Genomic DNA, 11703 nt, shown 5'->3' with positions numbered 1-11703 from the left:
ATAAAACAACTAAAAAATTTTGCAATATATAAAACAAAGAAATCAAACTACCAGAACGTGTAAACTGCCAACTTTTGTTGTTTCTTAACAAAAGCACGCTCCCACTTCTGTGTAGTATCTACTGATGTCTGGCGGAGAACTGGTGGTGAGTCTTGCGTCTTGACTCTTGGGGGCTGCGACGGAAACAAGAATGAGAACTGAGAGACAAACGACTGAAGACTGAAGAGTGAAGAGGGAATTAGGAAAATAAATAACCCTAGTATATACTTAAGGGCAAATTAGTAAATTACATCATTCTTATTGGGTTATCGGTTTTTACCCAATAACAAAAATACAAACCGAGCCCGAACCGATAACCTAATAAAAAAATAATTTAACCCGTTACCAAGCCGTTAACCCAATAACCCAATACCGATAACCCAATAAAGAATTAACGGTTCGGATTATCGGTTTTACCCGATATATGCCCACACCTACTTTGTGAACAAATTATTTTTTATTGAAAAATTATAAATAGTAAAATTTAGAAAGAAATAAACTAATGAGAATCAAGAATGGGGAAAATTGAGGAACCAACATAGCGAGCTAGTAAATAGATTAAAAGGGAATTATAAATCGCAAACGTCTATTGCGACTTATAAAACATTTTAAGTATACCGTTGTCAACCTATAAATCGCAATTACCAACAGCGACTTAAGAATGTGACTTATCGCCCGCTTTGATAAATAACGGCAACAGCAGGAGAATGGCAGCAAGAAAGCGAAACCCTCGAGAGAGAGAAAACAAATGGCGACATTGACATGCTACTGCTCTTATTCTTCAACGCCAGTACCAAAATCTTCCCTTTCCTCGTCGTTCCCTAAAATCCCCAATCCCCAACTTTTTACTAAATATTCTTCTTCTTTCCTATCTATTTCCTCAAACCAAAAGTGGACGCACCGAGCTTCCATTGCTCTTCAATGTTCAAACTTCAACACAACCTCCTCATTTACACTTTCAGAATCAGAATTAGAAACTGAAACTGAGACTGAAACTGAAGAAGAAGAAGAAGAAGAAGAAGAAGAAGAAGGAGATGATGGAATTACATCATTAGCCAAGAAGCCACCAGTGAAGAGGAAGAGGAGAAGGTACAGAAAGCAATACCCAGGTGAGAAAAAGGGTATTACTGAAGAAATGAGGTTTGTTGCTATGAAACTTCGTAACTTCAAGGCCAAAGACAGTTCATCCGAGAGTGAGAATGGGTATGAATCAGCTTCCTCAGGAGAGGATAATAATAATATAGGTGGCGATGGGGGTAGTGAGGAGACTTGGAAGCCAAGTATAGAAGGGTTTCTCAAGTATCTTGTTGATAGCAAGCTTGTTTTTACTACTATTGAGCGCATTGTTGATGACTCCAGTGATGTTTCTTGTAAGTGCTATTATTTCTTTGTTCATTATGTTACATTCACCAAAAAGCCTTCAACTTTCAGCTCCAGTTATTTGGTCTAGTGGTAAGGGCGCGACACATTATGTGTGGGTTAGGCACATGTCACATGTTACAAAAGCCTAGTATTTAAGTGGAGAGGATAGAGGTGGGTCCATTATCCACCAAGTTTCAACCTGTGTGCTGATGAAAAAAGTCTTGAACTTTCAATTTATTCCCTCCCCTGCCCTAAAATAAGACCAAGAAAGATTAACTAAATGCTTAGTTTGTGTTGTACTGAAGGGGAGCCTTGGTGTAACTGGTAAATTTGCTGCCATGTGACCAGCCACCCCCTCCTGGCAAAGAAAGAAAGGCAGGTTCAGGCGATTGATCAAAAAAAAGATTTTCTTCCCTTTCTTTTTGACAGAGCAATTGAATGAAGCGGTGCGGGGCCTATAAGATTATGAATAAGCTATTTATTATCCATCCTTCTGAATAAAAAAACCTTCGGAATGATGGTAGTAGAGTAGGGGGTGTAACTGGTAAATTTGCTGGGGGTCACGGGTTCGAGCCGTGGAAACAGCCTCTTGCAGAAATGCAGGGTAAGACTGGGTACAATAGACCCTTATGGTCCGGCCCTTCCCCGAACCCCGCGCATAGCGGGAGCTTAGTGTACCGGGCTGCCTTTTTTTAGTTTGTGTTGTATTGTTTTTTTTAGGTTCTTTGCACTATGTACAAACTTGTTTAGAATTGTTGGTTCTCATTTTCATGATAGAAGAAAAAAGAAACAGTGTAATATGTTTGGGGGGCTGAATTTATTTGTGTAAAGGAAAAAAAAAAGATAACACTGTTGAAGCTATTAGAGGACATATTGCTTGTTGGATTTCAAATGATGCTATACTATTTTGCTGTTTAACCTAGATGCCTACTTCAGAAGGACTGGATTGGAGCGAGCAGAATGTATATCGAAAGACCTAGATTGGTTTAGCCAACATGGCTATGAGATTCCTGAACCGAGCAATCCTGGAGTCAGTTACGCCAGTTATCTGGAGGAACTGGCAGAAAAGACTCCTCCTTTATTTCTCAGCCACTTCTACAACATATATTTCTCGCACATAGCAGGAGGTCAAGTCATAGGCAAAAAGGTACAACTTCCTTGTGTTAGTCATTATCCCCTGAGTGTTTTTGTGGAGTTTTCATTTGTCTGGAAATGGCGAAACGAAGTAAATTAAGCTTGGTCTTCAAATGTCTTTCTTCATATATTCTCTTTGTGAAAAATCTCCAGTTAAGGGTTTAATTACATATTGAACTCATTTCTGAGCTGAAATTTTTTCCTCTGTCGTGAGCTTTATTTTATTGTCAAATCATGTTGCCTCGTGTTGAGATTCTTTAGATAACATATGTTCCCATTGTTTTTTTGATGAAGTAATGTATTGTATTAAAGGCATCAAGAGGATGCAAAAGATTACAATAGAGAGCTTGGTTAACTCGTTAGGACAAAAAAACTATTCTAGAGCCTTAAGTTAACCAAGGGCAAAATCAGTGGTTACTAAACCATTGAGAGAGAGCTAATGAAGTCTAAGAGGGGGATGATATCATTTATGGGGGAGAGATTACTCCAACTAAAAAGATTAATTAAACATTTAGACTTCAAGTGTTCGTTGGAAGTTGAAATGCCATCAAAACATCTACGATTCCTCTCTGTCCATAGACACAAAAAAATACAGAATGGGATCATTTGCCAGATCTTTTTGATGGATCTATCAACTTCCCATAGGCTCCAGCTAAGAACTGCGCCCCTCATGTTCTGTGGCACTGCCCAGTTGATGCCAAAAAGTGCTAAGAACATGTTCCAAAGGTCTGATGCCACAACACAGTGTAGAAACAAGTGATTAACCGACTCAGAGTTGAGCTTGCACATGTAGCACCTATTTGCCAACTGAAAATTCCTTCTGCTAAGGTTGTCCTGGGTCAAAATAGCTTCATAGAGGGCTGTCCAGGAGAAACACTTGACTTTTGTGGGCAGTCTTGTCTTCAAATCAGCTTCCATGGCCAAAGCTCAATCATGTCATTAGATGCACTTAGTTTGCTATAACCGGCCTTTACAGTGTAGTTACCTCTTACAGAGTTACCCCACCTTAAGTTGTCTGGGACTTGAGAGTCCCCTTTGGCTTCTTCAAGAGTTCTGTAAAGATCAAGTAGCTGGTTTAGTTCCCAATCCTGCATATTTTCTTCTGAAGTGAAGATCCCAGGTGTTCCCTGCTCTATTTTGGGCTATAGAAGAGTTGGTGTCTGAAGCAATCTGGTATAGGTCGGGATGAGAGTCTTTTAAAGCTTGGTTGTTGAGCCATCTATCCTTCCAGAATTTAATGTTGTTGCCATTCCCAGCCTTATAGGACACTTCTTGAAAGAATGCTTCTTGTAGGTTGTTGATATGCTTCCACGGGCCAACTCCATGTGGTGCTCTATTTTGCTTGGTGCACCACTTGTTTTGCACCCCATATTTTGCATTAACTACCTCTTTTCATATGCTTGTTGATTCTTGAGCATATCTCCACCACCACTTCATGAGCAGACTCTTGTTATGCTTGGCCAAATCTCTGATTCCCAGACCACCTTGATTTTTTGGCATGATCAATTTTGGCCACTTCACTAGATGGAATTTGTGGCCTTCACTATTTCCTTTCCATAGGAATGATCTCCTAATTTTGTCCAATTGCTTCTGCACCTTGTTTGGCATGGGGAAAAGGGACATAATGTAGGTGGGGATACTATCTATAACACTGCTGATTAGAGTCAGTCGACCACCCATAGAAAGATACTGCATTTTCCATGTTGCCAATTTTTTCTCCACTCTCAATTACTCCATTCCATATCTCTGTTGCCTTGTACTTAGCTCCTAGAGGGAGGCCTAAGTAGGTTGTGGGAAGGGAGCCAATACTGCAGCCCATTAGATTAGCCAGCTCCTCCAGATTTGGAACTTCATTCACTGGGTAAGTCATGCTCTTCAACATATTGATGTGCAACCCTGAGATAGCTTCGAATAGGAGTAGTGTCACAGACATGAAGACCTTGCTTAGAAATTAACAATTGAAACAAACAATTTATGAGTTAAGAAAATTTGGGAAGGAGCACAACTGAAAGCATCCTTTTTCCATCTTTAGAGTTTAACTCATTAAATTCCAGCTTGAGCCTATAACTTTTCGTCATGATAACTATTTCTTTTGAAGAAAACATGGTGTCTTTGACATGTTTGAAGGTTACTCAGGGATATATACTCCTTGTTGTCATTGGATGGACCTTGGACTATTTCTTTTTTCTCTTTGGGGCAGGCGGTGAAGTGACTTCTAATGTTAGTCAGTTCAGGCTTTAGTAATTATTATGTGGCTGTAATTTCTCATCTTGTCTAGCAACTGCTGAAGCTGAAATAGTACTAGTTTATGACTTAGGTAGGACTCTATAAATATAACGATGCAAATTGAAAATCAGAACAGTCTAGGCTGGCAAATGCAAATTCTATGTTTATTCTCATCTCCTTCAATTAGCTCTTATCTAGAAATGACTCAAAGTAAGATGGAATTTGGTCCAGATTGTCTCTTAAGCTAGGTTTAGAAAAATCAATCAAATAACTCCTACTTAAGTTGAATGAACCAATTTGCAACTGTACATCGCTATGGTGCAGATTTTGGAATAGCTGGTCATTTTTTGAGCAAATGCTAAATAACATCTATGTTCTTTTTTTATAAGGAACTAAATAACATCTATTTTTTTGTATGAGGAACTAAATAACATCTGTGTTGTTATTTTTCTAGCTTAAAATTTAGGTAAATTTCTTGTTTTGCTTACCATCTCTAATCTTTTTGGTTTTCACATGACTTATCCAAAAAAATATAACACTAAAAAGAAAAGAAACTTTGGCTTGTTCAATAATTATTTTTTGGTAAGTTTTTGCTTGTTCTGTGATGATTGACCACTTTCCATTGAAGATAAAGTTAACTAGGAAGAAATGCTTGAAATTGAGCTACTTTGAATTACCATTTTAGTGCATTTTGTCAATTTATGTCGTCATATGGTGGCTTTGAGACTTCCAATGTGCAAGTTAGCTCCTTTAACTCAGTATATTTGCTAAATTGATCTTATTAGGCCTTTGAGAAACTCTTAGAGGAAAAGGAGTTGGAATTCCACAAGTGGGAGGGGGATGCAGAAGAGTTGTTGCGAGGTGTGCGTGAAAAATTCAACATGCTGGCAAAGGTAAATGCCTAAGATTTTTGTGTCATGGACTTTGTTTCAGTGCTTCAAAGCACCACTCACTGCTTCTCCTATCAATTGCATCTTTATTGCAGCATTGGTCTAGAGATGACAAGAATAAGTGTCTGAGAGAAGTAACCAAGGTATTCCGGTTTATGGGTCAGATTGTTCGGCTGATTATCCTGTAAAAGCCGTTCCAATCCAAAGGTCAAACTTGGTTTCTCAATGGTGAGGTCACTTCAATCCTAAACTAACCGGTTTCTAATATATCTATTTCATTCCACATGTCATGTGACTCTGTTCTATCAATAAGAGCTGATTGGTGTGTCTAGAAAGTAATCTACTATTCATTATTTCTTCTTGTTCAGTTCTACTGGGCTCTATGTTTGGTTCGATTATCTTGTAATAGAGATTATACGTCCTGATGTCTTCTCTTGTGGAATGAACATGTTATCTATGGGAATCATTCTCTCTTGTTGGAGTCAATTTTGGTCGTTTTAACTCTCATAACTGTACTTACTATTGCCAAATTAGAAGGAGCAGTGATTTCATTGAGAGCTACAGCATGTCCTTCAAGGAATGTAGATCGCTTTGAACTTGCGATGCAATTCCCTTCTGCTACTCGGTCTCAAGTACTCTAAAATGTTTTGGCCCTATAATCCTTGTGCATATCTTCATAACTGCTGGAAATCATGTGCTTTAGTTGGCTGATCCTCTTACTAAGCTACTATAATTGCATTTCTCAACTTACTCTGTTCCTAATGGGCGCATCTCCTTTCATGTCAAACAGCTGGCTCACAAGTGTTGTGGTCGCGAACAACTTGTGCATATTTTGCATCAAACTGGATAGATTGACAACTGAGAGGATTGTCGTTGGTCACGTTCATCAAGATGCAGACGGGTGAATATAACTCTGCATCTAGAGGCAGGTGGCTGTACTCTTTTCTTTCCCTGGTTTTCTGGTTTTAACTTGCAGACTCTCCGGGAGCATTCTAAACTTGAAGAAGAGCTGTAATGTGCAGAATCCAGCCATGGAAGCATTTCGATGCATAAACAGAAGAGAGCCAGAGTGGTTTGTGCATTCGAGGAGCTGGAAATCAAGTTCCTTTGACATAACCATTTTAGAGCCATTTATTTGGCAAATGTAACATTTGGGATTTTGATGTGGAGGAAAGACTAATGATAATTGTGTTATTCTTTTTTGCACGTGTAAGTGTTTACATTGTCTCTGAGAAGGCAATATTACAAGGTCTTGGAATAAGGTTATAAGAATCGCTATAATTAGGCATATTTTCTCCAGTTACTTGTCAGCTTTTACTTCATAGGATTACTGATTGAAGAGTTGATAATATAAGTTGATTAAGGTAGTACTTGTCGAGAACATGTCAAAAGTTGTCAATATTTTAACACAACTCAAAAAAAGAAAATAAGACAACATTTAGAAACACTATTTCAGTCGAGCTCTCCCTCAGCATTGTAATGTCCAGCCTTGGCCTCTTTTGCAATACTCCTGTACTTGTTCATCAACTGAGTCTTTCCCTTGTTCAGCAGAGAATTAGGAGACATATAAATTCTCTTTCTGCAACATTTTCTTCTTACATCAGGTAAGAAAATCCGAACGGCTACCTTTCATATTCAGATTTATATAGTTCTAAGCCACTATATCTCATTGCTGCAGGTACAAAGTGAAAGAGTTCATGAAGATACTTGTTTTCCATCATGTGATTTGTAAAACCGTAGCCCAAAAATCTTCTTATGTAATTCATCTGCTTCAATTGTGTCCAGGTACTAAAGGTAAGTCTTCTACCACATAAAGTAATAGTAGCTGTCTTATTGTAATCATCCTCCAGAATTTTCGAAGCATCTTGTTTTGCTCTCTTTACATGCTTCATCATGTCATCTTTCATGTCCTTTGTGCTTGAATATTCTTGTGTTTGATTTGAGAATTTCTCAAGATTACCTTTTTCAAATATTAAAGCAAGCGCGTTGATACTAGCAGCAGTAACATCTTCATCACCTTCCTCTAGTTGTTTTAGAAGATAAGGGATCAATTCTTTCCACTTTTTGTGACCAATTCTCCATGTATTTATATCCGAAAGGAGCAGAGCCCAAGCTGATATTGCTGCAGCAGTCACGTACGTTGAATGTTTGGTTTCTTGATTCATGAATTGCCATATAATTTCCATTGATCTTTCTGTGTCTACAAAATCTCTAGCAGCAACAAGAGTATTGACAAACACTCTAACACTTTGACCGACTGAGATAATTTGGAATTGAGGAGTTTAGGAAGAAAAACCAGTGATTCTTCATAAATCTCATGTGCATTATCTCCTGCACCTAGAGTCAGTACAACTAATCCTATAAGTTGTAAAGCTAGATCAATCTCCAGTGCAGAACCAAGTTTCATGCAATTTTGGCATCGATGTACTAAAGTGACAAAATTATTCTGGGCAAATTCATAACGAACATTGGTCTCGAATTCCTCTACCAATGTCTTTAGCGCGTTTTCTCTCCTGGAACTTTTCTTTTTGTATAATTCTTGTAAATAAGGATAGAGTTTCTTCTTTGGAATTTGTATAGAACCCTGTTTCTCCTTCGTAGCAGCAGAGGCGTCGCCGCCTATTGGCGAAACTTTCCGGTTTTGAGGCCGGCTGAATCTTTGATTTTTCATTCTCCAGTTTTTGGTGGAGTATCGTATTGATTTGTGTTTGCAAGAGTGTGTGTGTTTGTGTGTGTTTGTGTGTGTGTGTTTGCTGTCCAGTGCAATATAAATAGTTGTCTGTGTTTCCTTCTCCTGTTGAATAAAGGATTGGAAGCTTTTAAGTTCTAACCCTTCTCCGTTCAGGAAATAGATTTGTTTTTTTTTTGGAAGTCTGTTCTCAACGGGAAAAGGTAGGGGTGGGCATCGGTTCGGTTCGGTTATGAATCTTATTTGTTTTGCCTATCGGTTATCGGTTTACAAATATCATAACCCGATAACCAAACCGATAAGATATTGATTATCGGTTATCGGTTAATCGGTTATCGATCATTATCAGTTCGGTTATCGGTTTATCCGATAAGATAAAATAACTAAAACAGTTTCACAATGTATAAAACAGTTTAGGTAAAATCAGTGTTTTAAGATCTTCTTTGTTCAAACGACTAGCAGTAACTCTTTGTACATTGATATCTACTTTTTTACTCTAGTACAGCATATTGTATATAGATTAAAAAGTTTATTAGTTATGAAATACAAATTTTATAACAACTGACACAAGATAACTTTGTAACAACTCAACAATTAAAGCACATGACAATTCTCACTTCAACTTTTAAACAAACTAAGAAAAATCCAGAGTCAAAATGCTTTCAAACAAACTAAGAAAAAAATGAAGATGAAGCAACTAAAAACTTACACGAAGAATCAAGATGAAGCTGAAGAATGCGGCTGAGAAATGTGACTGAAAAATCTGATGGATCTGAGAAATGAAGTGAAGATGCGACTGAAGAGTGAAAGAAAGAAGCTGAGAAATGCGACTGACGTCGGCCTGAGTCTTGACGAGCTGACTGGTGAGGGCGTGAGGCGGAGAAACTAAGAAAGAATAGGGAAATCAAATAGTGAACTATAAATTATGAAACCTAGTATGTATATACTTAAGGGTAAACTAGTAAATTAGTTAATTTTTATTGGGTTATCGGTTTTACCCAATAACAGAATTGTCAAACCGAGCCCGAACTGATAACCCAATATAAAAAAAAAATTAACCTGTTACCGAACTGTTAACCCAATAACCCAATACCGATAACCCAATAAATAATTAACGGTTCGGATTATCGGTTTTACCCGATATATGCTCACCCCTAGGAAAAGGTCTCGACATAGAAATATAGAAATTTTCCAAAAATATAAAAGGAGAAATTATTCATTCTACGCGGGGAAATAATCTGACAATTCTATTTTCTACAACCAAATTTGGGGAGGAAAAAAAAAAAGAAGCTTATCAGCTTCCCTTCTTTTCTGCTTTAATAACTATTTCTTTCCGTCAACCCAATTTATAAAGGAAAATTTCACAAACCTTTCGGTGAGATTTTGACTAGCACGTCTCCCTTATTGGACAGTTAAGTGTAACAAAAAAAATCTTGTAACCTAAAAATAGAAAATTTCATCCCTTATAAGTTAATTTGTGTAATAAAACTAACTTGTCTTATTTTAAGTTTAATTGTTTGATGCAGGCATTCCGCATTTATATAATCATTCAAAATGCTTTATAAATATATCACATAAAAATGAAGAAAAAATTAACAGAATAAAAACAAATATATCAATAATTTTGTACTCCCATTTTATGTTTTAATTTTTTTAAAATAAAACTTACCATCTTTACTAGTGTCATTTGTACTTTTTTTTTTACTTATTCAAAAATCTAAGAGTCAATATTATATATGCTATATTAAAAGCACGAAGGCCATTAACGAAATATTGTTTGTCTTTTTTACCCTTTAAATATACAGTTCACAGTGACAAAATAGTTATTTATTGAATATTTAGGATTAGTCATTTAATTATTTTCTATTCCTTTTAGTTTGAGAAGTCCTTGTTTTCAACTCCATTTAAATTTACGAGTACTAAATTTCAAGTATTTCCAATTTATATTAGGAAAGTTTCAACCATTTTATACTATTTTTTTATTTAGGATATTTTCTTTTGTGTAAATGAAATTTCCATCACTTTCGGCTATTAAGTTTTAGGTTTAGGATGAAAAAGGTAACTATTAAAACAGTAAAGGGTTCCATGTCAACAAAAGGGTATAAAACTCAAGCTATATAATTTTGATTTTGGCATTCTACAAAAATTATGTATTAAAATATAAATACACATTCTAAAAACACTATAATTGGATATACATTATCTCGTTATTTACAATTATTACACCCATTAACTCAACATCAAGTTGTAGAGACACTTTCAAAATAACACTTAACAATTGCGCGTCAATTATACGTATTATCATCATCATCATATCATCATCATACTATATTATAAGTACGAAGACTTTTAGGTAAAGTTAATTTACCATAATAATCTTCAAAAATTAAATGAACAAAGTATCCTCTATCTAAAATTAAAATTTCCTACCATTAAATGATATTTTGTACTTAATGCCCTTTTAAAAATTCACAACATTAATCATATATCATATATATATATATATATATATATATATATATATATTATCAATTATATCGTATTATCATCATCATCATATCATCATCATACTATATTATAAGCATGAAGACTTTTAGGTAAAGTTAATTTACCATAATAACCTTCAAAAATTGAATGATCAAATTATCCTCTTTCCTACCATTAAATGATATTTTGTACTTAATGCCCTTTTAAAAATTCACAACATTAATCATATATCATATATTTACATATATATATATATATATATATATATATATATATAATTTATATTATCATTATTATTATTATTATTATTATTATTATTATTATTATTATTATTATTATTATCATATCATCATCATCATCATCATATCATCATATCATCATATCATATCATGTCATACTATACTAAAAGTAGGAACATTTTAAGTTGAAAGTTAATTTACAAATTTACTCATCACAAGTTGAGTGACATTTTTGCCCTTTCAATCACACTCTATTCTAACAAGATTGGTGTACAAAGAGGTAAATATACATTGTAATAAAGATAAATAAATTTGTAAATACGATAAATTAGTTAAATGGTAAATGAGTGATACTCCTTATCTTTGTTTTAAAAGGCAGAACTGGGACTCGCCCGGGGCTCGCCCTGGGGCGGAGCACTCATAAAATGCCCCTGGACTTATGTGTGGGGCTTAGTTCCGTGAGACTTACGCCTTGGACGACGGGGCTTACGCTCCGAACACGCCCGACGACCGACATACTGGGCTCGCCTAATAGAACTTTATGCAATTGTGTGTAACTAACCTTGTAAATCCTTAAATTTTCTTAATAAATCGTTAACTACTCAAAATTACTTTTTTCTTAATCATAAATCAATAA

The 11703-nt window shown here is 35.7% G+C and overlaps 1 protein-coding gene and 1 pseudogene across 2 annotated transcripts; one reads left to right on the top strand and one right to left on the bottom strand.

Moving 5' to 3' along the window:
• The first annotated feature begins 722 nt into the window (after positions 1-722).
• LOC107773431 (putative inactive heme oxygenase 2, chloroplastic) lies at positions 723-7096 on the top strand. 2 transcript variants are annotated; one of them, XR_012699930.1, is made up of 6 exons: positions 723-1409; positions 2325-2548; positions 5547-5654; positions 5747-5879; positions 6442-6580; positions 6674-6857. XR_012699930.1 is itself a non-coding variant. In XM_075232586.1 (5 exons), exons 1-4 carry the CDS (start codon positions 788-790, stop codon positions 5837-5839), a joined length of 1047 nt encoding a protein of 348 aa, XP_075088687.1. In that variant the 5' UTR covers positions 723-787; the 3' UTR covers positions 5840-5879; positions 6442-7096. The 2 variants fall into 2 exon arrangements, 1 of the variants encoding a protein (XP_075088687.1); XM_075232586.1 differs by having other exon boundaries at positions 6442-7096.
• A 5-nt stretch (positions 7097-7101) lies between these two features.
• Positions 7102-8479, bottom strand: LOC107773623 (uncharacterized; annotated as a pseudogene).
• Positions 8480-11703: the final 3224 nt, after the last annotated feature.

The sequence above is a fragment of the Nicotiana tabacum genome, chromosome 16, assembly GCF_000715075.1.
Source record: "Nicotiana tabacum cultivar K326 chromosome 16, ASM71507v2, whole genome shotgun sequence".
NCBI lineage: Eukaryota > Viridiplantae > Streptophyta > Magnoliopsida > Solanales > Solanaceae > Nicotiana > Nicotiana tabacum.
The sequence above is the reverse complement of the archived record's forward strand: the minus strand, read 5'-3'. Positions and strand labels throughout refer to the sequence as shown.

Excerpts from the sequence above, each read along its gene's own strand:
- LOC107773431 (XM_075232586.1), top strand. The coding sequence starts at position 788 with ATGGCGACATTGACATGCTACTGCTCTTATTCTTCAACGCCAGTACCA. Across the intron at positions 1,410-2,324 it reads TGACTCCAGTGATGTTTCTT|ATGCCTACTTCAGAAGGACT; the intron begins GTAAGTGCTATT and ends TGTTTAACCTAG. Across the intron at positions 5,655-5,746 it reads AATTCAACATGCTGGCAAAG|CATTGGTCTAGAGATGACAA; the intron begins GTAAATGCCTAA and ends TCTTTATTGCAG.